This window comes from Aspergillus sclerotioniger (assembly GCF_003184525.1).
Source record: "Aspergillus sclerotioniger CBS 115572 chromosome Unknown BO94scaffold_27, whole genome shotgun sequence".
In the NCBI taxonomy this organism is placed as follows: Eukaryota; Fungi; Ascomycota; class Eurotiomycetes; order Eurotiales; family Aspergillaceae; genus Aspergillus; species Aspergillus sclerotioniger.
Genome location: NW_020291017.1, coordinates 477,230 through 499,835, shown reverse-complemented (window position 1 = coordinate 499,835; position 22,606 = coordinate 477,230). Strand labels below are relative to the sequence as shown.

Here is a 22,606-nt window from a genome sequence, read left to right as displayed (position 1 = left end):
ACCCGAGTCGGCCTCGAGTTGGCCTCGTCAACCCTACATTAGCAGCTTCGTCGCTATAAAAGAGGGACAAAGACCAGGCGACTTTTGTTCGACTTCTATTAACAGCCTTGGCGACTCTCAATTGTTCCCACCTTTTTTGAATACCCATCGTTGTTGGCTTCGCTCTACCCATCTTCAAAAAGCAGCACTCGTCGACATGGATACTCTCGCCGGCCAGGTCGTTATCATTACTGGGGGATCCAAAGGCATCGGCAAAGCCACGGCTCTCCGTGTGGCTCGGGATGGCGCCAAGGTAGCCATTCAGTACTACTCGGACGATCAGGGTGCGCAGGAAGTAATCAGATCGATCGGCGAGGAGAATGCTCTAGCGGTCAAAGGAAACGCCGCCAGTGTGACAGACGCAGAGGAGCTGATCCGTCGCACGATGGAGAAATTCGGCCGGATTGATGTCCTCATAGCCAACGCAGGGTCATTGCCATACAAGGACCTTCTGAGTACTTCGGAGCAAGACTTTCAAGATTGCATGGATCTCAATGTGAAAGGGCCGTACTTCCTGGTCCAGGTAAGGGACTCGTGCCATCCAGTGGGATGTCGCTGATGATTGATATTAGAAAGCGGTGCCGCACCTACGGCCCGGCGCCCGGATCATCCTGGTCTCCACCACGCTGTGTCACGCCTCCACCGTCAACCCCCGCTATCTCCTCTACTTGACCACCAAGGGCGCCGTTGAACAAATGGTCCGCGTGCTGGCCAAAGAATTGGGGCCTAAGGAGATCACAATTAATGCGGTTGCGCCTGGCCCTACTGATACCGCTCTGTTTAGTAATGGCATGAGTGCCCCGGTGCTTGCTGCTGTAAAGAACCTCATTCCCCGCGGGCGGCTAGGCACTCCCGAAGAAGTTGCCGAGGCGATGGCATTCTTTAGTTCCCCGACGAGTGGATGGGTATCAGGACAGATCTTGCGAGTGAATGGGGGGATGGCCTAGAGAAATCTATCGGGTCGCGAGGCGCGCTAGCACTGAGAAACACTACTATGTAATCCCCAAAGGATATTAGAATAGGAACAATCAGACAGGATACGGAGTATGACGAATCATTGCTTGCCTTGTAGTCATACTGTATTCAGAGGGGATCTAATTCCAGCCTGTTTTGGTGGGCATTATTATCAACGCGAGGGACAAGGAAATGCGTCGGTCGCGGCATGGAGTAAGTGCGCATAGGCTTGAGGATGTGGAAGTAATAGTCAACGGCAGCGTGTGGGATGATGGATGATCGACTCGGACGGAACAATCAGCGCTCCGCTCCGGCCTCCCGGCCTTTCCGGGTCCGGGAGGGGTTCAGCGCTTCAGTTGCACCCACGTCCTTTGAGTCTCATTATTATTGCTTGCGGTCACTCACTCGGCAGGAGATGCAGCTATCTAATAAGCTTCAGTATGCATGAGCTGTTGCTGCCTTAGCTGTTCGATTACCGTATGTCTCCAATGATGTATGATGGAGTGAATACATCGCGGCTGGTATCTATCTGGCATCGGAATGGGGACAACGCAATCTAACTGATTTTGAGTGCCTTCTAGAATCCAAGATAACATTTCAAGGTGCTACGCTATCAATTGCCATCGCGGTTATTGACAGACTCGAGACATATCCTCGTCTTTTACGCGTTATGCAAATTCTTCCCTGTATTTGATCCTCACACTCAACCCGGTCTGGTGAACAAACCATCGGTTTTTGACCTGCCATCGAACGTCACCAGGATGAGCAAAGCAGAGCTATGGAACGTCAGCCATGGTTCTGGAGTATCAGAGAATATGGCAAAGGACCCGCTTCCACCGCAAGGACCCTAGGATTAGAAGAGCAACGCACCTCGTATCGCTGAAACAGGGTCGGTACCAACTTGTAGATCTCCAGATATGAGATGTGCTTGCCAAGACACACGCGACGGCCCGCCCCAAACTGTTGGTGCGCATCCATCAGTGAGATTGGCCACATGGATTGTGGATGGTTGGAAAGAGGAGATAGGGTTGGTGCTTACTGTCATTAAAGCACTGTCCATCCTACGTCGCGTATTCTCGTCACAAAGCCATCGTTCTGGCTTCCATTCGTCACAATCGGCGCCAAACGTCTCCGGGTCGCGATGGATAGCCCAAGCACTGATGCCCACCACTGAGCCGCCTGGAATAGACTTTCCGCAGATGACTGCTCCCTCCGGGGGAACCACACGTTCAAAGGGCAACCCGAAGGGGGGATGTAGCCGACCAGACTCCTTGATTACCGCGTCCAGGTACGGTAGCTCTCGGGCTTCTCGCCAGGTTACCACGTCGGACAGCTGCCCCTGCTGGCGGGCTCTCTTGAGTTCTCCGAGCAGCCGCGCCAGACACTCAGGGTGCTTGAGTAGCTGGTAGATGATGGAACGGAGAAGGATGGCCGTCGTGTCGCTCCCTGCACCCACGTTGGATGTTGTCCATGCTGTGAGCGCCCTGTTCCTGCATCAGCCAAGGGAGATCGATGCTCGTCAGGTCCAGAGGACGTGGGATGGGCACACTTACCAGGGCGGTATGCTCGGGTCCTTCTCGATTGCCTCGAGGAACTGAGAAAGGAAGTCTCTGGTATCAGAGCGTCCGTTCTCATTGGCCTCTTTCTTTTCACTTTGTCGTTCAGCAGCACGGGCCAGCGCAAAGGCAACGATCGGATTCACGCTGTGCTTGCGAAAGCGCTGGAGAAGAGGGTTCTTAGCCCAGAGCCAGTCAACCCAGGGTATTTGCGACACAATAGCTGCAGTGTCGAAGTACTGATCGATAGCGTGAATAATGCCATCCACATCGCCACCATGTTGTAAAAAACCCAGGCGCTTGGAGAAGGTCAATTCTCCGATAACATCAAACGCAAAGTACTGAAGCCAAGCCTCAAGGTTGCAAACGCTGCCAGAGCGGACAAACTCCTCATCGAGTCGTTCGAATAGAACCTTCATCGTGGAATCGACATATGGCTCAAATGAGACCACGTTGCTCATCGAATACAACCCGGCGATGGGCCGTCGCAGAAGGTGATGGATCCGTTCGTCCTGTGTGGCGAAAATAGTCTGCACGGGTTTTCCCCGCACATAGAAGGCAAGGGCCCGGTAGAAATCGGACTGGATATTGGTCAGCTGCCGATGGCTTATATAGAAGGGTCCTGTCCCTTCTTAAGGGGTGGACGTACCTTGCCAAAGGTGCCTGCAAAACTGTAGATGTGAGGGATCTCCCGGGGGTCAGTCACCGAGATCATATTTGGTCCGAAGCGGACAAGCCGCCCGTACTTTCGGTGCAGATCAATGTGGATCTCGTGGGATCGATTGGTCCAAATCCAATACGAACGAGGCACATTAGATAGGGCTGATAACCAAGGGCCGGGGATGTGTCGGAGTCGTAAATAGCCACGGAGGAGCCATGCCGCCAGAATGAGCGTCCCCAAGGTGAGGACCACGGGGAACGAGAAGAGCATTGCACGGATCAAGGCCTGCAATATGGAATGCAGCCCGATGAGCTAGTACTGACAATTGTGAGCAGGTGAACTGAATGCGGTGCGTGAGGCTCGGTTTATGGTCTGGACAAGGGCTATCCCTCAATCCCTCACTCCCTCAATCCCACAATCCCACAATCCCACAATCCCGCGGCAAGCAAGGAGAATTGCATCCCACCCCATCCGAGTCCATCCCACCTCCTGCCAGTGCACCGCCTACCGGGGTCCCGGGGGTCCGGTAATGCTTGCGGATCCCTGTAGTATGGTGCATTGGAACTCGGGTCCCCATGCTCGTACGAATGCTACCCGGGGTCGTTCCTCATGATTCGGCCCCCCTACATCAGGTAATACAGTCCCGAAATCAACGTTGGATATAAATCCAATGTGAACTGCCTGCAAATTGCGATTGGTGCATAGACCGCAACACAACACAACACAACACAATAACAACAATTTTGACCGAAGCAGAACAAGATGGCTCCTGGACGCATCGATCCTCCAAATCTCCCCGCCACCAAGCTTAAGATCCCCACCGTGGACATCTCCGCCTTCCTGGCCGACCCAGATTCTCAAGAGGCCCAGTGCATCGTGCCCATTGTGAGGGCGGCCTGTCGCACCACTGGCTTCTTTCAGATTACCGGTCACGGCGTTTCCACGGCTCTCCAGCAGGCCGTGTTTGAAGGGGGCAAGAAGTTCTTTGCCCTTCCCTTCGAGACTAAAAAAGCCCTTGACTCCAAGACCGTCCGCGGCCACCGCGGCTACGACGTGCTAGCCTCACAGTCATACGAGCCGGGTATCCTGCCAGATCTCAAAGAAGGCTGGTATGTTGGAGAGGATCTTCCAGATGACCACCCCCGAGTACAGGCAGGCCGCTTCTTCATGGGGCGCAATGTCTGGCCGGATGAGGCCAAAGTGGCCCGCCATGACTTCCGAGAGCCTTGCGAGGAGTATCACCGGGCACTTAGTGCCCTCAGCATCCAAATTTTACGACTCATCGCGCGTACCCTGCCGTATGGCTCGGGCATCTTCGACGACTTTGTCTCTCACCACCCCATCACTCCAATGCGGATCTTGCACTATCCTCCCGCCCGCACAGGGACGGACAAACCTCAGTACGGGGCCAGCGCGCATACCGACTTTGGCGCCATCACGCTGTTGTTGCAGGACGAAAGCCCCGGGCTGGAGGTGTTGGACTCTCGCACAGGGACGTGGGTGGCCGTACCGCCCAACCCGAACGCCTACGTGGTCAACATCGGTGACATGCTCAGCCGCTGGACACGGGACGAGTATGTCAGCAGCGTGCACAGGGTTATTAACCAGAACCCATGGGATCGGTACAGCATCGTCTTCTTCTTCGACGGGAATCCCGACACGGAGCTGCGGGCATTGGATGGCAGCGAGGCGGAGGATTCGCACCCACTGACCCCGGAGCAACACATGCTGCACCGTATGACCGAAAGCTATGGGAAGAAAATCAATAAACCCGAGGTTAGCGCCTGATGCCATCTGCATATCATGAGATATGGGGATTCCCTCCTTGCCCCTCTTTGCGCAATGCAGAAGGACCACCACGTCCTTCCTCAATGTACCCTGACTTTTTCACTCCCCGGCATTCCTTTCCAAATTTCCCAATAATCATAAGGAAATCTTTTCTCCGTAACAGCGAGGGCCTTTTTTTCCATCCACAACCCTAGCTTAGGTCACAGACAATACAAGAACTATTCCAAGCTCAATAGAGGTTGCTATACATACTTCCCAATACCTACACCCTCTTGTATAGATAGATATTTCTTCACCACACTCACAAGAAAAGACCTCTTCCGCAAATCCCACCCCTCTCTTCCCCGATCCTCCCTGACCTTGACCTTGACCTTGACCCTCCTTCCTCCCCAACGCCACCTACCTACCCACCTACCTACCCATCGGTCCGTAATATCATCAAATAAATATCCATGTACATTGTGCCTCGTCATTACACCCAAACCAGTACCTTACGTTATCGTCTGCATAGATATTGATAATGACTGACTTAAATAAGAGTAGTAATACAGTATATCTAATATCGAGGACCTTCTATCATTGTTATTGACATACAAGGACTGAATTAGCACCTAGCTATAGTCTTTATTTGACTCGGTAATATTTTTAGGGTTATTAGTCAATGACAGGAGAGACCTATGTCACTCTTCTGCACCGGTTATAATTTATTTCTATTATTTCAGCACGTAGGTTCGAGTGAGATACCTGCAGGTGGTGGTGTCAGTGGCGTGGCTCGATTTTTACAAGTGAACCTGCATGTGGGTAAGGTCGTCGGAGTTCGTTAGGACAGTCTGGGATGTAATAACAGATAGTTGTGCATTTTCTGAATCTAGAATGTAGAAGTGACATTTCAACAGGCCAATTATGTATGACACAACAAAAAGAAGAAAGAACTCCATACTCCGAAGATTCCTGCGAACTTCACTCCACACGCCAAGGTAGTACTTGGAAGATAAGGGGATCGATAAGAAAAAGTCCAAACAGTCAAGCAGCCTGACCGTATTTCCAAACCAAGGCTCCGGTAACTCCCGCCGCCGCTTCAACGCCGTCTCGCCAGCTACTGGCCTCGACAACGCTCAGCGCTTTGCTCAACATCCAAAAGACGGCAGCCCGATCGGCAGCAAATGTGAATAGGCTCCTGGAAGCCCATGAGGAGGCAGGGAACTGAGCAGATGTGGAGAAGTTAAATGGAGGAGGATCAAGCCCCGATCCGTTATTGATCACCACGCCGGCCCCGGTGGGAAAGTTGGTCGGTAGGCAGAACCACACACATACCCAGACCTTACCCAAGAGTTGCAGATACGCTGAAAGTGGAGCGTTAAACTGTCAGTTCCGGTACAAGACCCCTATGGATGACGGGGACTCACGACTGTCTTTGATACCCCAACGTTTTCCATAGTAGATCACCAAGTCTTCCAGCATGATGACCACCGCCTGGCCCAGCCAGAGATAATACATACCACCATGATTACGGCCAACAAGATAGGCCCCCGCATGGTGTGTGAGAGCGGAGATGTAAAAGGAGACAAACAGCTGCGTGTACTTGCGGATAAGGGACCCTTTCGGGAGTTGGAGGAAATCGGCTAGAATCTTGGACGGTTCGACTACCACGCGTCGGAGATGGCCATGCCAGCATTTACTAGATTTGTCACGGTCAGTTGTGTCTAAAGCGAGCGTTGGAAATACTTACCCCCAGACCTGTCGGACACTCCACATCTGGCTGCTGAAGGATCCCATCAAATTAGGCCACTGCTCTGGCCGGCAAATACCCAGCGCTGTGGTGAGCGTCGCAACTAGATAGAAGGGCAACTGTAGGGCATTGTAGGTCTCCAAAGCGCCAAACCAACCAACCACGCTGCGCACCAGAAGCCCCTCGGAGAAAATGTCAGGCGTCTCGCCTCCCTTGCTCAAGGCATACCAGCGGATGCAGGCGTGAACAAAGTCTAGAGCCAGATAAGAGAAGAGGAATCGATGAATAGTGTGACGCAAAAATTTCCTGGGGGTGTTTTAGATCAGCCACATCGCTCAACAAGGTCTTCTTGCCATACGAGGCACCAAAATATCAAACTTACAGACGAGGATATCCCGGCGCAACGGGCTCCGGAACATTGGAAACCTTCCAGTTCCATCCGATGCCTCGAGTCGTCAACCACAAGCCCACACTCCATCGCAACCGCTCCAGCCAAGATGCGTTCTCACCAGGGCCGACAGGAATGTCCGGGTTGGCAAGCGTGACGTCTTTCGTGTACACAACGGTAGCGGTGGCGACGGGTGGTTTGTTTTCTTTCGTCTTGACTAGAACCAGATGGTCTGGGGTCTGGCGTGCACCTTGGTTGGCAGAGGGTGCTTTGTAATCGACAATGATCGGCCCCTGGGCGCTCAGAGGCTTGGATTCAATAATCTTCTGTGCTTCCAGATCGGGTTTGCCGGGCTTCGCGCGAGGGCGACTATCGGCCACCCGCCAGAACGAGCGAACGGGGTTATGGAAGACAGCAAAGTCCAACCATTTGATGACGGCTCCTGTCATGAAGACTCCGGTGACGAAGTCGAGAGAAACTTCGCCCGTGGTGTAGCTGGGTGCGTGAAGCAAGAGGCCGGCAAAAATCGGAGCACCGACCGCCAGCCGTACCCATTTGCTTTTCGTAGGGAGGAGACAGGTGATTGAGCCCGTGGCGAGAAACGAGGGAAGAAACCAGGCCGGCATTGGTTGCCGGCAGTCCAGTGGTGTGGATAGTGGAGAGAACAGCTGGCCCAGCATGGTGATGGATGAAATGGATCGGGATCTATCCGGTGGTTGTCTGTGGGTAGAACCAGGTTGATGGAGGTGGGATAGTGAGGATGTCGAAGCCTGGTTTATATCCTATAGATGATCCAGGGTCGCAAGAGATGACTCTGGAGCCGACTCAGTCCTTTCCATTGCTGCACTCTGGTCAAAGCGAAGGATGTCACCCATTTCGACTGGCAACACATGCTAGAACGCATGTGCCCTGGTGTTGATGGGGGGACCGTACGCGTAGAATGGCTCGTGGGACCCAAAGGCCACTCCATACTCGGGTCTTGAATTATGTCAAATGTGCTGGTATGAAGATTAGTCGAATATGATGTGAAGGAGAGAGAGAGAGAGAGCGAGAGGGAGAGTCGGATAGACGGGGTAGACGGGGTAGACGGGTCGCTCACTCGGGTCCTCACAACGCCACCATGTCAGCACTCGGGTCAACACCAACACCAACACCAACTACACACGGAGATTAAAAAGAGCAAGAGCAGAAGGGCTGTAGTATCATATCATCCATTGTCAAGTCAGTGGGTGTCATATCTAGAGTTGGAAAATCCACTTCATCCGCTTTTTCGTTCTTTCGTTTTTTTTTCGGTAGTAAACTTTGAGCCGCGCACATGGATCGGTCATCCCTCGAGTGACTTTTTATATTCAATTCCTGGTGGAAAATACAAAGGAGATCGATGAAGCTAGGTGCAAAAGGGTTGGGTACCATGATCAGGTTTGAATCATCTTATCTCTGCTACAATCTTCGAGATTTTCGATTTTCTTCTCGGAGAGAGCCTTAGGATTGGGGTGCGGAGGGGCGACTTACTTCATTTGACGGAATGGTGAATTCTCTCGTGTCCTTCTAACTTATAGGCACGCCACAGGGCGTCGAGAAAAGCTTTCTGGAAGCTATGCACGTCAAATTTGAAAGTTATCGTGGCGTGTCTGTGTTACAGTAAGATGTACTGTGTACAACCTTGGTGGGGCCAATCGTGAGTGGCTAGGAAATCGCTGACTCAGCGCATCTAACGCGGGGCGGACCCCTAACGGAGTGTACAACTACAGTGTACACAGTACCTAACGGACCCGAGGTAGGTACCTACCTAATCGGGTCTAAATGAGGTTATATCGAGTGGGAAGTGGAATCCGGGTCCTTCCTTCCCGAAAATCCACGGAGGTCGGACACATCGGATCCCGCCTTTCCGGGCTTCCAGTGCTCACTTCTCGCTTCCCCCCATCTCCGGGTCCGGAATGTCAATTTCATCATGACTAGCTTATAGTCTAGGTTTAGCTTCAGGGGTCCCGGCCCAGAACGATCCACTAGTGACATCACCTGCATGCTTCGTTTGTTCGTGCGGTGGTTGCCATCCACCCCAAGCCCTCTTTTTCTCTGATCATCATCCTCTCTCCTGGACGTGTTTGGGGTTGGACATGCCTGCAGAAAGGGGAACCCATCCTCGCCGGCGACGCCTTCGGGTATGTACGGCCTGTGATGCCTGCCATCGAAGAAAGGTGTGTTATTGCGTGCTTGATTCGTATGGTACGTCCACCCCGGTCTAATGCCGTCAGATCAAATGCGATGCGGTAGAGCCCAGGTGCAATTGGTGCTCGCATCACGATACCCCTTGTATCTACTCCCGCTACCACCGAACGTCCAAGAACGCAAAGTGCGTTTTTCCTCTCTTCGTCCTCCCAGCTCTCCGAATTTCATATACACGTCCTCCCTGCTCAAGGAACGCCTCATGAGTCCTAACGGCTAATAGTACCGGGCATCCACAACTCGTTGGGCCTGACAACACTCCTCCGGCGGGATCATCAATGAGTAAGTACTTGACGGTCCTAGGTCAATAATAGTCAACCGCTACTGATTGTTGGCCAGCTTCAACTTCAGCAGGCAGTTCCACTCAAGGCAATGACCCATCTTCAGAAACCCAGCCATTTATCCTGAGCAATTTCAGACTGCAGACGCATCGCCCCGTGTTCAGGTTGAATCACATCAGTACCTTCAATGGGTTGCCGTTTTTCTCATCAAGTGGACAGCAGTGGATTGAGAAAAAGACCGGGGTTGAGAACAATTTTCACGAGTATTACGCCTCGGGGCCGCCATGGCAGGCCAAACCCAGGTTTAGAGCACAGACAAAACACGGTTCACCTGATGGGCGAAAAATCATGGGCCTACCAGCTAGGCTCGTGTTGAGCAAACTCCTGCACACAGCTACCTCCGTCGAGTTCGTGCTAGCCGCTTTTCTCGTCGATCAGAAGTTGTTTGAATCCACCATCAGAGCGGCTTTTGATGGCCAACTCTCGCAGACTTCACCGGGACCTGTGAGTGCGAGAGCGTGCATTTTGGCATTTACAGCACTTGTACTGGAGATGGTCCCTGATAGGGACTTTGCGGTGGATGGGGTCAGTGACGACTACGCACTGGAAGCACTTGCGTTGTTACCGGAGGTTTTCGCGGAGTCAGTGACTATCGATGGGCTTCAGGCACTTTTAATGCTGGTAAGCTTGTTCATCACCATCGCCTCGACTAGGCTCGACTAATTCCGATTATGCAGGCCATCCATTGCGAAGTATCATGGGGAGATATCTATATCCTCAACATGTTAATCTCGAGTGCAGCGAGGTTAATCTTCCAATTTGGAGGAAACCTTTATCCGATCACCACTGCCTTTCAATCGCCCTCGCGGGCAGATCTACACGTAAGAAATCTGTTCTGGATATGTTTCCTCATCGACAAAGAAATCTGTCTGCGAACTGGTTCGCCGCCGTGTTTGGTGGATACCCACTGTGATCTCACCGTACCACATGGGCTTCATCATGCCGAAAGCCTTGATGAAGCGCTCCTATACTTTTCTACCATGACGCGGTTAAGCATCATACAAGGCCATATATTCGACCGGCTATATTCAGCACGTGCTCTGCAACAAAACGAAGCCGAGCTCCTGGGAGCTATACGTGTGTTGGATGCGCAGCTGGAAGACTGGCGGTCCTCGCTCCCGGCTTCCATCCGGCCCTCTCTTTCTCCGTCGCCTCTAACAGGCAATCGTCTGGCTGATAAACATGCGACGATCTTCCAGGTGCAGTGGCATTACTGTATGATGACTATCCACCAGGCCAGTTGTCGATGCATTACGTGGATGGAAACCCGAGAGACGCACATCGATGGACTCAACTCCAGTTTGACGATCTCGGTGCAGGCTGCGCGTTCGTTACTTCGAGAGTTTTGCGACTCGCACCTTCTATTCGAGCAGGATACAATTCGGTGAGCAGTATCCTGTGGCTATTATCCATTGCTTTCAGTATTTGGGAAAGACCGGGTTTACTGACAAGAGCCTCCATCAAGGTACTCTCTCTTCCATATAAGCTCGGCTGTGATCACCCTCTTCTGCAATGTTCTGCTTCGCCCCTTGAACCCCGACAGTGTCGATGATGTCGCCCTGATTGAAAGCCTACGCGGCCGGTTCAAAGACCATGCCCCCAGAAGCACCATGGTTGAACCATTTATTGAACAATTGGGGGATTTGGCGAGATGCGCCGTTGTCAAAGCAAATGCCTTGTTCCGAGTCACTTGAACTCTACTTTTTTGATGATTCCGAAAGCATTGAAGAAGCTGCCGCCATCGGGAGAGGAGCCGAAGTTCGGCGACGACCTCGCTATGAAGCCCGATAGGTCGGAACCACCGATCCTTCGGGCTCCTCGCCCGTAACCCAATCTGGCCCCCGCCATGGGCTTGATCGAATATATCTATCAGTGCCAGGTCCCTCTTGTCCAGGACCTCCCCCGCTCCCACTTCCACTTCCATACCAACAATATGGCCGTCGAGCAAAAGCATGTCAGCTCGGTCGCCGAACAACCCTGGCGTTCCACGCACTTTCAAGATCCATCCGACCTAAGCTGTGCGCACCTCAACTCCAGCGACGGAGCTCCACGTTCGTTCGCGATCATTGAACCGCCGGCCCAGCTATCCACCGACACCAGCACCTTTCACATTCGGGATCCTGCCCCAAATGATGTTTTCCCCGATGGTGGTGCCCGGTCATGGTTCGTTGTTCTGGGGTCCTTTTTCCTGCTGATGAGCAGCTACGGCATGATGAACTCCACTGGTGTTCTGCAGAGCTATTTCGTGAGCCACCAGCTATCTAGTTACTCCACCAGTATCATCGGCTGGATTCCGGGCTTGTTTGTCTTCTGCGGTCTCAGCTTGAGTGCCCAGATTGGGCCGCTGTTTGACAGATACGGACCGACTGGCATCGTGATTGCTGGGACGGCGTGCTACGTGGCAGGTCTACTATTGATGGCCGAGTGTCGACTCTACTGGCATTTCGTTTTGGCCTTTGGCATTCTCACTGGTATGGGGGCGGCATTGCTGAGCACAGCAGCCATGGCCGCCGTTCCCCATTGGTTTGACCGTCGTGTTGGCATGGCCATGGGGACTGCGATGGCTGGGGCGGGACTTGGGGGTGTGGTGTTCCCTTGGGTACTCCGGACAGGGTTTACCAACCTTGGGTTCAAGTGGACTATCCGGCTGCTTGCATTGATTGTGGCGGCCATGTGCTCAATGGGCATTGCATTTGTTCGATCTCGTCTGCCCCGAGGACAGAGCAAGCCAAGCATCAACCTGCGTGCGTTCCAAGATGCTCGGTTTACTTGGTTGACCCTAGGAACATTCAGTAAGACCAGCCACCCAACTCCAGACCCATAAGAATATCGGGTCCTGACAACACGTAGGCTTGGAATTGGAAGTCTTCGCCTGTCTTGGTCTTTACCCGACCTACGTCGTGATGCAAGGTTTCAGCACCACCACTAGCATCATCCTTCTCTCCATCTTGAATGTGTAAGCCGTCCCAATCTAACAGTCCACATATTTCGCCAGTCCTAACATGAAATCACTAGCTTCTCCACCATCGGCCGATTGATCGCCGGTGGTGTCGCGGACAAATATGGCCGAATCAACACGCAAGTCGGACTGATCAGCCTAGGTGCCTTCGCCGTCTTTGCCATTTGGCTCCCATTCGGTCATAAGCTTGCAGGCCTCTACATATTCAGCTGCATATATGGCATGGCATCCGGCTCTTTTCTCAGTCTCGCGCCTGCCTGTATTGGACAAATCTCCAAAGCCAGCGAGGTCGGGGGGAGATTCGGCCTATGCTACTTGGCTGTCAGCTTCGCGTAAGCCCTCTGCCCCCTCTGCCCCCTATTCCTAATTCCATAACCCATAAACGCAATATACTAATGGTCATCTCTACAGTACGCTAATTAGCATCCCCATTGGTGGAGAAATGATCGAGACGGTCGGGAAACAAGCCATGGTGGCGTTTCTCGGGGGTGTTCTAGTGATCGCAATGGGCATGTTTGCAATGGCTCGATGGTCGTGTTTGAACTACCGATGGAGGTGGCAGGCCAAGATTTGAAAGTCGCTTGCACATAGATAGCCTGGGTGTATGGGGTGAAGAGAAGAAAGGAAAGGAAAGTGAGCTAAACAAGAGAGATGGCGAGAGAAAGGGCTACAATAGGACAACTAATGACTTAGTGGAAACACAAATATATTCTTAATCTTATGAAGCTCTCATAACTATCCAATGCACACTGGAACCTTTTCGCTTCATACACCCTTGAATTCCTCCAAACGATTTCGGCAACAAAAACAGGACTGAAAAGAGAATAGCCGGAAAAGAAAAAACGTCGACGTACTCACAGACATGAAAGGATTCATCTGATTATGTGAGTGATGATCGAGAATCTCCGGGGGTCAATCAAAATGAAGCCAGATGAGCTCCTATGGGATCTGTCTGCTGGCATCATGGGACAGGGCTCGTCAGTCGACGCGGGGCCTGGATGATACAACCCGTTGGCCTAGTCGGGTAGGTAGTCTAGGGGATTAATTCCCTTGAATGATGTCCTCGGCGATCTTCTCGGCCAACGCATCTATTCATCGTATACTCTGTTAGGTCTTGGGCAAGTGGCAAAGAGGAGAAGGGTTATATAGAATAACATACAGATAGTCGACATGGGATGGCCAGGCACCAAGATGGGGAAAGAGGAGGCATCGACGACGCGAAGGTTAGAGACGCCATAGACGCGGGCCTTGGAATCGATGACACTCATGGGGTTGGTGACATTGCCCATGGCGCAGGTGCAGCTGGCGTGGAAGACGGTATTGGTGGCGACGCGGAGCCAGGCGACGATTTCCTCGTCGGTCTGGACGGACGGGCCCGGGAAGTACTCCGGGCCGATGACCACCTCTGACAGGGCCGAAGTCGACATCAGCTGGCGGGCGCGCTTGAATGCGGCAATGGACACCTCGACGTCTGTGGGGTTGGTGAGCCAGTTCGGGTTGACGGCCGGCAAGTCGGAGGTATCGGCGGAGACGATCTCCACGGTGCCGCGCGACTGAGGGGTGATCAAGGCAGAGGCGATGCTGACATAGTTGTAGCTATCCTGGGGTGCATCCTGGACGAAGTTCTCCTGGTTGCCGAAATAGCCCCCGATGTGGATGTACTCTACCTCTGGCCAGTCAGCCGGGTAGCGCGCCAGCTCGGCCTTGGCCTGGGTACTGAAGTTGGCTCGCAACTCGTCGGGGATTTTCTCCCATGCTAGATAGAGGCTTTGGTCAGTCGGGGTCTGGTAGAGAGAAGGGAAATAGAGGATCGCATCGCCTGGTTCTTACTGATGAGATCACTGCCGGGGTTGGTGAGGATCCCCGTGGCGGGTTGGCTGTTGTATCCTTCAATCGCGGCGGATAGAAATTCGGGGAACTTCACGGATGATCCGGTGACGAGGTTCACTCGATACGCTGGACCAAAGAGGATGTGGTCCTGGGTGGAATGTGAGTTCTAGCTATCGCTTTTAATCCAATGGACATTGGACACGACTCACCTGCATGTTCTGACCGACTCCGGGACTGTCGACGAGAACCGGAATGTCGTACTTGTTCAACAGCGCAGATGGACCGATGCCCGAGACCATCAGCAGTTGCGGGGATTGGAAGGCCCCAGCAGAGACTACGACCTCACGCGCCGCAGACAAGACGTACTCTTGGCCGGCGGATGTGACCCGGACTCCCGTGGCCTTCTTGGATGCGTCGAACAAAACCTGCTTGGCCATGGTGGAGGGATAGATTATGAGGTTTAACTCTTCCGCGATGGCCGGCCGCAAGTAAGCAGTCTCGGACGTCTCCCGCTGTTGGTTGCTGGCCTGAATGGTTGCCAAACTGTAGGAATACCCGATCAAACGGCCACTGGTGAAGCCATCAATAGCCTTGGCTCCCAGTTCCTTCCAGCCCTTGGCGACCCAGGTCGCGAATGCTCCAGCGTAGTTGGGGAAGGTTACCGACACCGGGCCATCGGTTCCCATGGTGGCCACGTCGTAGGAAGGGGAGGAATTCGAAAACCGGGTGGCATTATCGGGCGGGGTGAAATGCATATGTTTCTGGAAATAAGGCAAAAAGTTCTCGTAGGTGTAGCTGTCGTCTCCGACCATGTCCGCCCACATTTGGTAGGAGGCGTTTGTCGCAATTTGATAGGTCATGTAGTTGCGCGCCGTGTTGCCTCCCAGGGTCTTTCCGCGCGTGTAATGCGTAGATGCATTGTTAAGCCCCTGTCTCATCTTAGTCTTCTTGCTCTTCGAACAGGGGGGGAAATCCCTACCGCTTGAGGAACCGTCATGATATCCCAATCCACCAGGCTGTTCGTATCGGACGCGTCTTTGCCACACCAGTAGACATCATCCCCGGGGATTTGGGTCAAATTCCCATTAGAGATTTCACTGCGTCCCTTGAGCATCTAGCCACGGATTCCCGGGGGAGGGGAAGAGAGAAGGAAAAGACGTACTAGTAGCTTCCGGCCTCGACAAGAGCAACCGAATAACCCGCTTCTGCGAGGCGGTAGGACAAACCAGCTCCCGCGTTGCCGGCTCCGACAACAACATAATCATAGGTAGCATTGGCAGGATATCCAAAGGACGAGCCCAGGGGCGTGCCGTGGTCAAGAATGTTTGAAGAAGCAGAGCTCCTGCAACACGTAGGGAGAAGTAGGCCGCCATCTTGATCGGGTTTCACGGTTTCTGGATTTTGCTTGTTCGACTCTGTTGATGATTCTCAGACAGGTCGTCGTGCCCGATATAAATACATATTGGCCCGTATGAGAGCTGAGACCATACGGACAATGCTTACTCCGTAGGTCAAGACCTCGAGTTGGCCTTCTCGACCCCGTAGTCCGTATCCCGTATCTCGGTATCTGGTATGCCTCCTGAAGCATGGTTGCACAAGTGCCAAACTTGGCACTATGACAGATGATGTGCATTACTCCGAACCATGTGGCCATACACGTGGGTACGATCGTTCGGAGGCTGCCGACAGAGCCCCGTCCTGCATGAAGCTGCAAGTAAAGCCATCCCACCGGCCGGGCCGGCGGGGGAGGCGATTGGAGAATCGCCCCCCTGGCCCTTGCTCTGGTCCTCTCCCCCCGTCCCGGGAGGGAGAGGGGGAAGGGGGAAGGGGAAGGGGGAAGGGGGAAGGGGGAAGGGGGAGGATCAGGGTAAGCCTTGGCCAAGGACGGATGGCAGCCCGGATGGGGTGGGAGGGAGGAAGCATCCTGGTTGACCAATGCTTCCCATGCGCCCATAGATTAGGACTCCCTGCTTTCTGGACTGAAAGAACGCTTTCGCGTGTTTTGTTCGGCCAGCAATAAAATACGCTCATCCACTTAGGGCTGTCCCCAGCGACACCATTCATCAATCCTTCCTCTCCGATGACACGGATACCATCGCCAACAGCGGAACAAATTTCCTCCACAGCAGGACCCAGTCCTGCTAAGAATGAATCCCTACCGCCAATCGTATCATTGCGTCTGGCTATTGTCGTGGTGGGGATTGGCTTTGCCATCTTCCTGGGTGCCTTGGATGTGAACATCACCGATGAATTTCACTCCTCGTCTCTGACATACCACTGCTCGGTGGGCCAGCGTGTAATCCCACCACTAACTTCTCATTCGGTCGATAGTCTTTTAACACTGTCCAGTCTGCAACTGGCCTGGGGCCGTCTATACAAGTCTTTCCCCGCCAAAGGGACCTTCCTCGACGCTCTGGTGGTCTTCGAGGTCGGATTCCTCGGGTGCGGCGCATGCCCCATCTCAGTAGACCTAATCGTCGGTCGCGCGATTGCAGGTATGGGAGTCTCTGGAGGCTTCTCTGGGGCGATGATGTACGCCCTTCTTCTTCTCCGGCTTGATGACCAGTGTGACGCCAGCCCCTGACTCCCTCCCTACCGAGCCCAACAGTATTGCCTCCTATACCATTCCGCTGCACCTCTGTCCGTTGATGAATAGTGCCCTTGCGGTACTCATGGGATCGACTCGCGCCCTGGGACCCGTAAGTGGAGTGGCCCTCATCATGAAGGCTAGCTGGCGATGGTGTTTCTACATCAATCTCCCGTTGGGGGCCCTGTGTGGCCTTCTCATCGACCTGGGGGCCGCCATCCCACAGAGCTCTGGCACGTCGTCCAAATCATGGACCACAAAGCTCCGCTGGTTTGACTGGATCCGCATGCTCCTCTGGATCCCCTTCACCGTCTGCTGGTCCTCATTTTACAGTTCGGGGGCGTCCAGTTCACCTGGCACAACGCGCGCCTCATCGTGCTGTATATTCTCGCCATCATCTCCCTCGCTGCCTTTATTTCCAGCCAGAATTACCTTGGAGGAAAGCCACCGTTCCACCGCGATTACTGAGGCAGCGCAGTACGATCTGGGGCACGATCTTTGAGTTCCTGATTGGAGGGTCGAGCCAGCTGCGACAACACTTTGTGAGACTGCCTGAATCTTCGGATGCCAGCCAATCAGAACTGTCGGGCTAACGGACCTCATCAGCTCCCCATCTACTTCCACGCCGTGCAAAGGAAATCCGCTCTCACCTCGGGCACCTCCACTCTCCCACTGCTCGTTGCCTACACCACATCGCTGATCTTGACCGGCATCGCCACCTTGGCGGTGGATCAATACGCTTCGATCATGCACGTGGGCAGCGCCATCGCCTCGGTTGACATGGGGCTCCGGACCTCAGCAGTCAGCACGCTGACCGCGCACACGCACCCCGAGCCGGTGGATCGGGTACCAGATCCTCAGCGGGGCAGTGGGAAGCAGCATCGACAGCAAGCGGATGGGATGGCGGCCTTGCTGAAGACGCTAACGGGTTTGGGCCTAGTGTACGCCTTGGAGATCAAATGCCCTTCAGCTCGTCGGGGCCGATATCTTCCGATGCGCAACAGCGAGGTGAAGAAGGATTGAATGAATCAAATAGATGGAATTGAGAACTCTATCTCCGGGACCAACCCGGACAGACATAGGGCGTACATGAATGATCAGGAACATCTCGAGGGAAATCAGCACACGGAGCGACTCGGGAGAACAACCCGTCTATACGTGAGGGGTGCTTCCCCGGCCCGGCTTCTCTCTTTCCGGCACTCCGGGCGCTCATACCGATTGGGCCAGAGACTCCGCACTACTAAGCTTCATCTTTACTTGTTTCTGCGATTTGAGGACGATATCCATGATATGACTGAGAATCTCGGGCTGCACATCTTCTAGAAGAAGGTTGTACTTAAGTGCTTCCACCGGCTGTCCTGCATCCGGTAATACGGTGGGAACACCCCCACTAGATGCGGCTTGCAATAAATCCACCGATTCGTGGCCCGGGATGTGTGAGAGAGCATCCAGCCATGAGTAATCATCCTGCGCGTGGAACAAGGAAGACGTGGCATCTGTCAGTTCAGGCGGGGTTTCTGGACTGGCGATCCCCAACTGGGGGGGGTCGAGAGGATCAAATGGACCGGGAAAGGAATCTATGAGTTCGGGCAGCAGGGACATATCGATATCTATATCCTCCCCATCAAGAAAGGGCGCCAACGACGAGAAGTCCCGTTTCAGAGGGTCAGCGGCAGCCGGAGCTCTAAATGCGCCGGCGGGAAGATCACCACTCAATCCACCGTTCGAGTCGGACTCGTATGTCATATCCGAGCCGGAGGTGCTGTTGTCTGGGGCAAGGCCTAGGGTGTCAGCTGGCTCGAACTGTGAGGGGGCCATTTTTCCACCGGCTCGCTTGCGCTGGACCATCATATATCTGCAAAGGGGGCGGGCCCGTTAGTCCCAGACGACCTTGTCTGTCCATGTATGCCAGGGACGCGACTGACCTATTTTTGATATCTGTGACCGACCTCCGAGGAAATTCTTTCTCACTGATCACGCGCCACGTACGTCCATATGCCACAACGGCCTCAATAAGGCGTGCATCTTCCGCTGCTGTCCATCCGTCGTGGATGAGAATGGGATCCAGGAAATGATACCATCGCTTCGCACATTCTGCATACTTGGATTAGCAACGGTCCAGTGTGAAAGACGGGGGGGGCACTCACGGTCTGCATGCCGAGTCTGGACATCCTGGGCCACTACCGTCCAGCTAAACCGATACGTGAGCGAGAGTGATCCAAAATGGTCGTTGGCTTGGTTTGGATGGTGAGGGAAGGAAGGGGGAAAGGGAGTGAATGGACCTACGCAAATCCATACTGTTCCACGGCCCTGCGAAGCCGACCGTCCTCATCCGGGCTCCAGACGCCCTTGTTCACATTACCTTCAAGCTTGCTCCAGCGTTTGCGACAGTCCTTGTTGGTCCTGGAACCCAGCCTGGCTGCAATCGCATTCCAATCCTTGACCGATCCCACCGCGTTCACTACCGTGGACACACCTATATAAGCACGATCCTCGGAATCATCACCGAGGGAAGTTGTCTTCATACCTTGTGACATTACCTGTTCTCTCAGAATCCGATCTTCCTCCGCCGTCCAATAGTTGCGTGTCCGGGATGCGGCCTGCATGGCTATCATGGAATGGAATAGTGTAGCGATTACCTTTTCTTGCTTCGCCTGTCTCACATTTCATTCTACTCCCTTCCGGACGTCGAGTTTATAAAGCAAATGTACGCATGGGCCCGTTTCGAGCTGGCCAGCTGGCCGGACCAGTGTAGGGTTCGGAGTCGGGGTTGCACTGCTGACCCACCCCCTTCGTTCGGAGTAAGCATGATCCTACAGAATAACAGCTGGGCTGTGTCTCGGCCATTGGCTGTACGATGATAGGAAGGTGTCGAAGACCATCGAACAACATGGTCGGAGTCACTATGCCAGGATCATGCAGGATGACGAGGATGGGCCTATTCGAAGGGGCGGGGGGGGCTACCTCAGCCCAAGTCCGTTCCGGTGTGTAATATGACGCCCAGTTCCAGGACCTTTGAGGAGTGCCCGTATACCCAAGAATGAAAAGAAAAGAGAGTAACCCCCCCCCCAACAGCGTGCACCTTATCCACCGGGATTAGTCTCAACGTGACACGCATTATTTCCACCCCGGGGCAGCATAAAATCAACATCTAACTGCTTTCTTCAAATCAACTGAGTGATGTAAACACACGTAGTCGTTTAGAATAATCTTGATCGAAGAAAAGCGAGCCCTAACTCCAGTTATCAAGTCTTGCATTGACACGGACGGGAAAATGAGACAATCATGTGATCAGAACCCCTACCAGCTAGTCCCTATCATTAAATCATGTCATTGAACGAGACCCAGGCAAAATAACACCATTCTCATGCCGGGGACAACAATAACTAGCTCTCTATTCTATCACCACCACTCCGGTCCTGTCCTCCCTACCGCTCTCACCCCTTCCAGTGGCTGCCAATCACTTAGCCAGTGCTTCGGCGTTCATGTTAGCAGCCACCCCTAATTTCTCGCCTTCTCTTTCTCTGCAACGTTTGCACTGCTAATGTTGATCAGGATGATGATGAGAATCATTCAATCCTTACTCTTTCCATAAACAGCGACTTCAGATCCGCTTCCATACCCAACCAACCTGCACCACGCGAGCCAGGAGAAAGAAGGTGCTACCCACAAACATCGTGACCCCACAGAAGATTTGTAGGTACAGGTAGCCGCCTCCGTCGCGTGTCACAAGCACGCCGGCAATTGGGTTCCCAGTCAAGGCTGCAAGGCTGATAATAAAGAAATTTGACCCGTTGCGTACGCCGATAGTGCGGATGTCCTTAGTCACCTGGGCCACGATGGCAGGGACCATACTCACGAAGGTACCGCTGGTGAATCCAAACAGTGCTGCAAAGATAATGATAGGCACATTGGAGTCACCGGGGATCCACAGCGCCAGGACGATGATACTGGTGAGATAGGTGGTGACGATCATGACGTTGAAGCGGCCGACCCGGTCTCCGAGCCAGCCTGGAAGGATACGACCCAACACGCTAAGATGGCAGGTTAAATTCCGTCGTAAGCTTTGATGCGAAAAGAAGAGTGGGGGCAGAGGGGGCAACGTACCTGCCAGCATTCAAGATAGACAGAAGATACTCCGACAGGCCATGCGACATGCCGTCATGCTGCGCCTCAAGGATAATGAAATTGGTCGGCAAGAAGACTCCCCAGAAGAAGAAGAAGCTTCCCAATGCAACACAGAGAAATGGTAGCTCCGTGAAAGGAACCAAAAACTGGTTCAGGGCCACTGGCGTAGGCTTCGGAGGTAGTCGCGATCGTATCGTCAAGTTGCTAATGGCCAGCAGGCCCAAAAACAGAAAGGCCACGGCACGCATGGACCAGCCAAAGCCGACCCGGGGAATGAGACGCGCGATCATGATGCTAGGGACATGTCAGCAAGGCGAATGTCTTGATCCGACAGGACACTTACGGCAGGATGACGCCGGCCAGGGAGGCCCCGGCGGCAATGATACCAAAGGCAAAGGCACGCTTCTTGAAGAACCAGGTGCCGATGGGATTCAAACAGCCGTAGAAGAGCGCACTCGCCCCCAGGGCACTGAGGATAGCCTGGGCCAGGAAGAACTGATAATACTTGGACGCCAGGCTGGTCATCATCAGGCCCAGCACGTGGCATACCGTGCCCGCCAACAGCATATATCGCGGGCCAAAGTTGTCGAAGATCTTTCCAAAGACTGGGGCGCCCAAGAACATCATGAAAGTCTCAGTCGAGCTGATCCAGGCAACCGTAGAGGGCGAGTAAGAAGACAGCTGATTCTGTTCGTAGTAGTCTTGGAAGACCCCAATGCAATTGATCCATCCCATGGAGGCAAACATGCAACACCAGGAGCCTACCACAACCGTCCATGCCTGCAGGCCCCCATCGGGAAAGTCCGCCGGATTGGGACCACTGGGCTTGGGGGTCGGGATGTCTTCGGAAGAAGCTCCATTAGCCTGAAGAGCGAGTTCAGAGGATCCACGCTTCTCCAGATCAAGGGTGGTCGAGGACGAGGAGAAAGCGGCTTGCGAATGGCCGGGTGCCGAAGCGGAGTCTGCCATGCTGAGATCCTGTGAGGCGCAGGTTCGGAGAGGTCCAGAGGCTTGTGCAAGCAAAGATTGAAGTGGTTACGTCCCAGAGGACCATGCACGCTCACAACGAGTGCAAGAAACAAAACGATATACCACTGCTGGTCGTGATGCTCTCTTTGTTTGGCAGGGCTGTCTTCGCGCTTTATAGAATGATGGACCATATGCATCGCTGGCTGATCACTCTAGTAGGAAGACCCGAGTAACAGCCCACCGCGGGCCCGAGACCAACTTCCCTGATGGATCGATTAGCTCTCGCCTTGATAGTCCAGTTCACCAATCACAACCCTTTCTAACCACCTACCCCTGGTCCATCCCACCGGGTTCGGGTCCAGCCGTGATTGGTGCCTTGGCCCAATGCGCTGGCATCCCACCGGGCCAACCCCGACTCCGAACCAGAATAGACATGCAAACAGGCCTTAAG

The 22,606-nt window shown here is 53.6% G+C and overlaps 11 protein-coding genes across 11 annotated transcripts; 5 read left to right on the top strand and 6 right to left on the bottom strand.

Annotated features, from left to right (window-relative positions):
* The first annotated feature begins 15 nt into the window (after positions 1-15).
* BO94DRAFT_538383 (SDR family NAD(P)-dependent oxidoreductase) lies at positions 16-1,084 on the top strand. The gene is made up of 2 exons (XM_025612478.1): positions 16-562; positions 612-1,084. The coding sequence occupies exons 1-2, from the start codon at positions 197-199 to the stop codon at positions 984-986; spliced, it is 741 nt and encodes a 246-aa protein (XP_025464316.1). The 5' UTR covers positions 16-196; the 3' UTR covers positions 987-1,084.
* Positions 1,085-1,559: 475 nt separating this feature from the next.
* Positions 1,560-3,726, bottom strand: BO94DRAFT_206569 (cytochrome P450). The gene is made up of 5 exons (XM_025606122.1): positions 3,199-3,726; positions 2,547-3,130; positions 2,033-2,477; positions 1,864-1,953; positions 1,560-1,769 (listed from the first exon to the last, which is right to left on the bottom strand). Exons 1-5 carry the CDS (start codon positions 3,478-3,480, stop codon positions 1,662-1,664), a joined length of 1,509 nt encoding a protein of 502 aa, XP_025464315.1. The 5' UTR covers positions 3,481-3,726; the 3' UTR covers positions 1,560-1,661.
* BO94DRAFT_206549 (isopenicillin N synthase family dioxygenase) lies at positions 3,727-5,255 on the top strand. Its single transcript, XM_025606121.1, has one exon. The coding sequence runs from the start codon at positions 3,973-3,975 to the stop codon at positions 4,996-4,998; it is 1,026 nt and encodes a 341-aa protein (XP_025464314.1). The 5' UTR covers positions 3,727-3,972; the 3' UTR covers positions 4,999-5,255.
* A 579-nt stretch (positions 5,256-5,834) lies between these two features.
* Positions 5,835-8,139, bottom strand: BO94DRAFT_538380 (wax synthase family protein). Its single transcript, XM_025612477.1, has 4 exons — positions 7,110-8,139; positions 6,728-7,033; positions 6,405-6,676; positions 5,835-6,341 (listed from the first exon to the last, which is right to left on the bottom strand). The coding sequence occupies exons 1-4, from the start codon at positions 7,739-7,741 to the stop codon at positions 6,022-6,024; spliced, it is 1,530 nt and encodes a 509-aa protein (XP_025464313.1). The 5' UTR covers positions 7,742-8,139; the 3' UTR covers positions 5,835-6,021.
* A 1,378-nt stretch (positions 8,140-9,517) lies between these two features.
* On the top strand, positions 9,518-11,746 carry BO94DRAFT_206434 (fungal specific transcription factor domain-containing protein). The gene is made up of 4 exons (XM_025606120.1): positions 9,518-9,623; positions 9,681-10,303; positions 10,360-11,066; positions 11,148-11,746. The coding sequence occupies exons 1-4, from the start codon at positions 9,620-9,622 to the stop codon at positions 11,374-11,376; spliced, it is 1,563 nt and encodes a 520-aa protein (XP_025464312.1). The 5' UTR covers positions 9,518-9,619; the 3' UTR covers positions 11,377-11,746.
* On the top strand, positions 11,616-13,215 carry BO94DRAFT_473383 (MCT family MFS transporter; the record flags this gene model as incomplete). The annotated part of the gene is made up of 4 exons (XM_025608474.1): positions 11,616-12,474; positions 12,533-12,638; positions 12,698-12,973; positions 13,053-13,215. The coding sequence occupies 4 exons, from the start codon at positions 11,616-11,618 to the stop codon at positions 13,213-13,215; spliced, it is 1,404 nt and encodes a 467-aa protein (XP_025464311.1).
* Positions 13,216-13,411: 196 nt separating this feature from the next.
* On the bottom strand, positions 13,412-16,059 carry BO94DRAFT_627066 (GMC family oxidoreductase; the record flags this gene model as incomplete). The annotated part of the gene is made up of 7 exons (XM_025617388.1): positions 13,412-13,729; positions 13,801-14,397; positions 14,472-14,619; positions 14,681-15,400; positions 15,451-15,568; positions 15,634-15,886; positions 15,975-16,059. The coding sequence occupies 7 exons, from the start codon at positions 16,057-16,059 to the stop codon at positions 13,683-13,685; spliced, it is 1,968 nt and encodes a 655-aa protein (XP_025464310.1). The 3' UTR covers positions 13,412-13,682.
* Positions 16,060-16,551: 492 nt separating this feature from the next.
* On the top strand, positions 16,552-18,081 carry BO94DRAFT_588815 (MFS general substrate transporter; the record flags this gene model as incomplete). The annotated part of the gene is made up of 4 exons (XM_025615907.1): positions 16,552-17,003; positions 17,080-17,433; positions 17,537-17,600; positions 17,665-18,081. The coding sequence occupies 4 exons, from the start codon at positions 16,552-16,554 to the stop codon at positions 18,079-18,081; spliced, it is 1,287 nt and encodes a 428-aa protein (XP_025464309.1).
* BO94DRAFT_206341 (uncharacterized protein) lies at positions 17,914-19,130 on the bottom strand. The gene is made up of 2 exons (XM_025606119.1): positions 18,984-19,130; positions 17,914-18,913 (listed from the first exon to the last, which is right to left on the bottom strand). Exon 2 carries the CDS (start codon positions 18,907-18,909, stop codon positions 18,268-18,270), a length of 642 nt encoding a protein of 213 aa, XP_025464308.1. The 5' UTR covers positions 18,910-18,913; positions 18,984-19,130; the 3' UTR covers positions 17,914-18,267.
* On the bottom strand, positions 18,983-19,634 carry BO94DRAFT_432979 (uncharacterized protein; the record flags this gene model as incomplete). Its single annotated transcript, XM_025607482.1, has 3 exons — positions 18,983-19,152; positions 19,206-19,249; positions 19,345-19,634. Coding segments are annotated over 3 exons (504 nt in total), but the record flags the coding sequence as incomplete, so codon positions are not given.
* A 672-nt stretch (positions 19,635-20,306) lies between these two features.
* Positions 20,307-22,371, bottom strand: BO94DRAFT_206328 (riboflavin transporter MCH5). The gene is made up of 3 exons (XM_025606118.1): positions 21,530-22,371; positions 21,166-21,480; positions 20,307-21,092 (listed from the first exon to the last, which is right to left on the bottom strand). Exons 1-3 carry the CDS (start codon positions 22,153-22,155, stop codon positions 20,663-20,665), a joined length of 1,371 nt encoding a protein of 456 aa, XP_025464306.1. The 5' UTR covers positions 22,156-22,371; the 3' UTR covers positions 20,307-20,662.
* Between the last annotated feature and the right edge of the window lie 235 nt (positions 22,372-22,606).

Excerpts from the sequence above, each read along its gene's own strand:
- BO94DRAFT_206328 (XM_025606118.1), bottom strand. The coding sequence starts at position 22,155 with ATGGCAGACTCCGCTTCGGCACCCGGCCATTCGCAAGCCGCTTTCTCC. Across the intron at positions 21,481-21,529 it reads CTGGCCGGCGTCATCCTGCC|CATCATGATCGCGCGTCTCA; the intron begins GTAAGTGTCCTG and ends ACATGTCCCTAG. Across the intron at positions 21,093-21,165 it reads TCTATCTTGAATGCTGGCAG|CGTGTTGGGTCGTATCCTTC; the intron begins GTACGTTGCCCC and ends CTGCCATCTTAG.
- BO94DRAFT_206549 (XM_025606121.1), top strand. The coding sequence starts at position 3,973 with ATGGCTCCTGGACGCATCGATCCTCCAAATCTCCCCGCCACCAAGCTT.
- BO94DRAFT_538383 (XM_025612478.1), top strand. The coding sequence starts at position 197 with ATGGATACTCTCGCCGGCCAGGTCGTTATCATTACTGGGGGATCCAAA. Across the intron at positions 563-611 it reads GGCCGTACTTCCTGGTCCAG|AAAGCGGTGCCGCACCTACG; the intron begins GTAAGGGACTCG and ends GATTGATATTAG.
- BO94DRAFT_206341 (XM_025606119.1), bottom strand. The coding sequence starts at position 18,909 with ATGATGGTCCAGCGCAAGCGAGCCGGTGGAAAAATGGCCCCCTCACAG.
- BO94DRAFT_206434 (XM_025606120.1), top strand. Across the intron at positions 10,304-10,359 it reads TTCAGGCACTTTTAATGCTG|GCCATCCATTGCGAAGTATC; the intron begins GTAAGCTTGTTC and ends CCGATTATGCAG. Across the intron at positions 11,067-11,147 it reads TTCGAGCAGGATACAATTCG|GTACTCTCTCTTCCATATAA; the intron begins GTGAGCAGTATC and ends GCCTCCATCAAG.
- BO94DRAFT_206569 (XM_025606122.1), bottom strand. The coding sequence starts at position 3,480 with ATGCTCTTCTCGTTCCCCGTGGTCCTCACCTTGGGGACGCTCATTCTG. Across the intron at positions 3,131-3,198 it reads TTGCAGGCACCTTTGGCAAG|TCCGATTTCTACCGGGCCCT; the intron begins GTACGTCCACCC and ends ACCAATATCCAG. Across the intron at positions 1,770-1,863 it reads CCCTGTTTCAGCGATACGAG|CTCTGCTTTGCTCATCCTGG; the intron begins GTGCGTTGCTCT and ends GACGTTCCATAG.
- BO94DRAFT_538380 (XM_025612477.1), bottom strand. The coding sequence starts at position 7,741 with ATGCCGGCCTGGTTTCTTCCCTCGTTTCTCGCCACGGGCTCAATCACC. Across the intron at positions 7,034-7,109 it reads GCGCCGGGATATCCTCGTCT|GAAATTTTTGCGTCACACTA; the intron begins GTAAGTTTGATA and ends AAACACCCCCAG. Across the intron at positions 6,677-6,727 it reads AGTGTCCGACAGGTCTGGGG|TAAATGCTGGCATGGCCATC; the intron begins GTAAGTATTTCC and ends TGACAAATCTAG.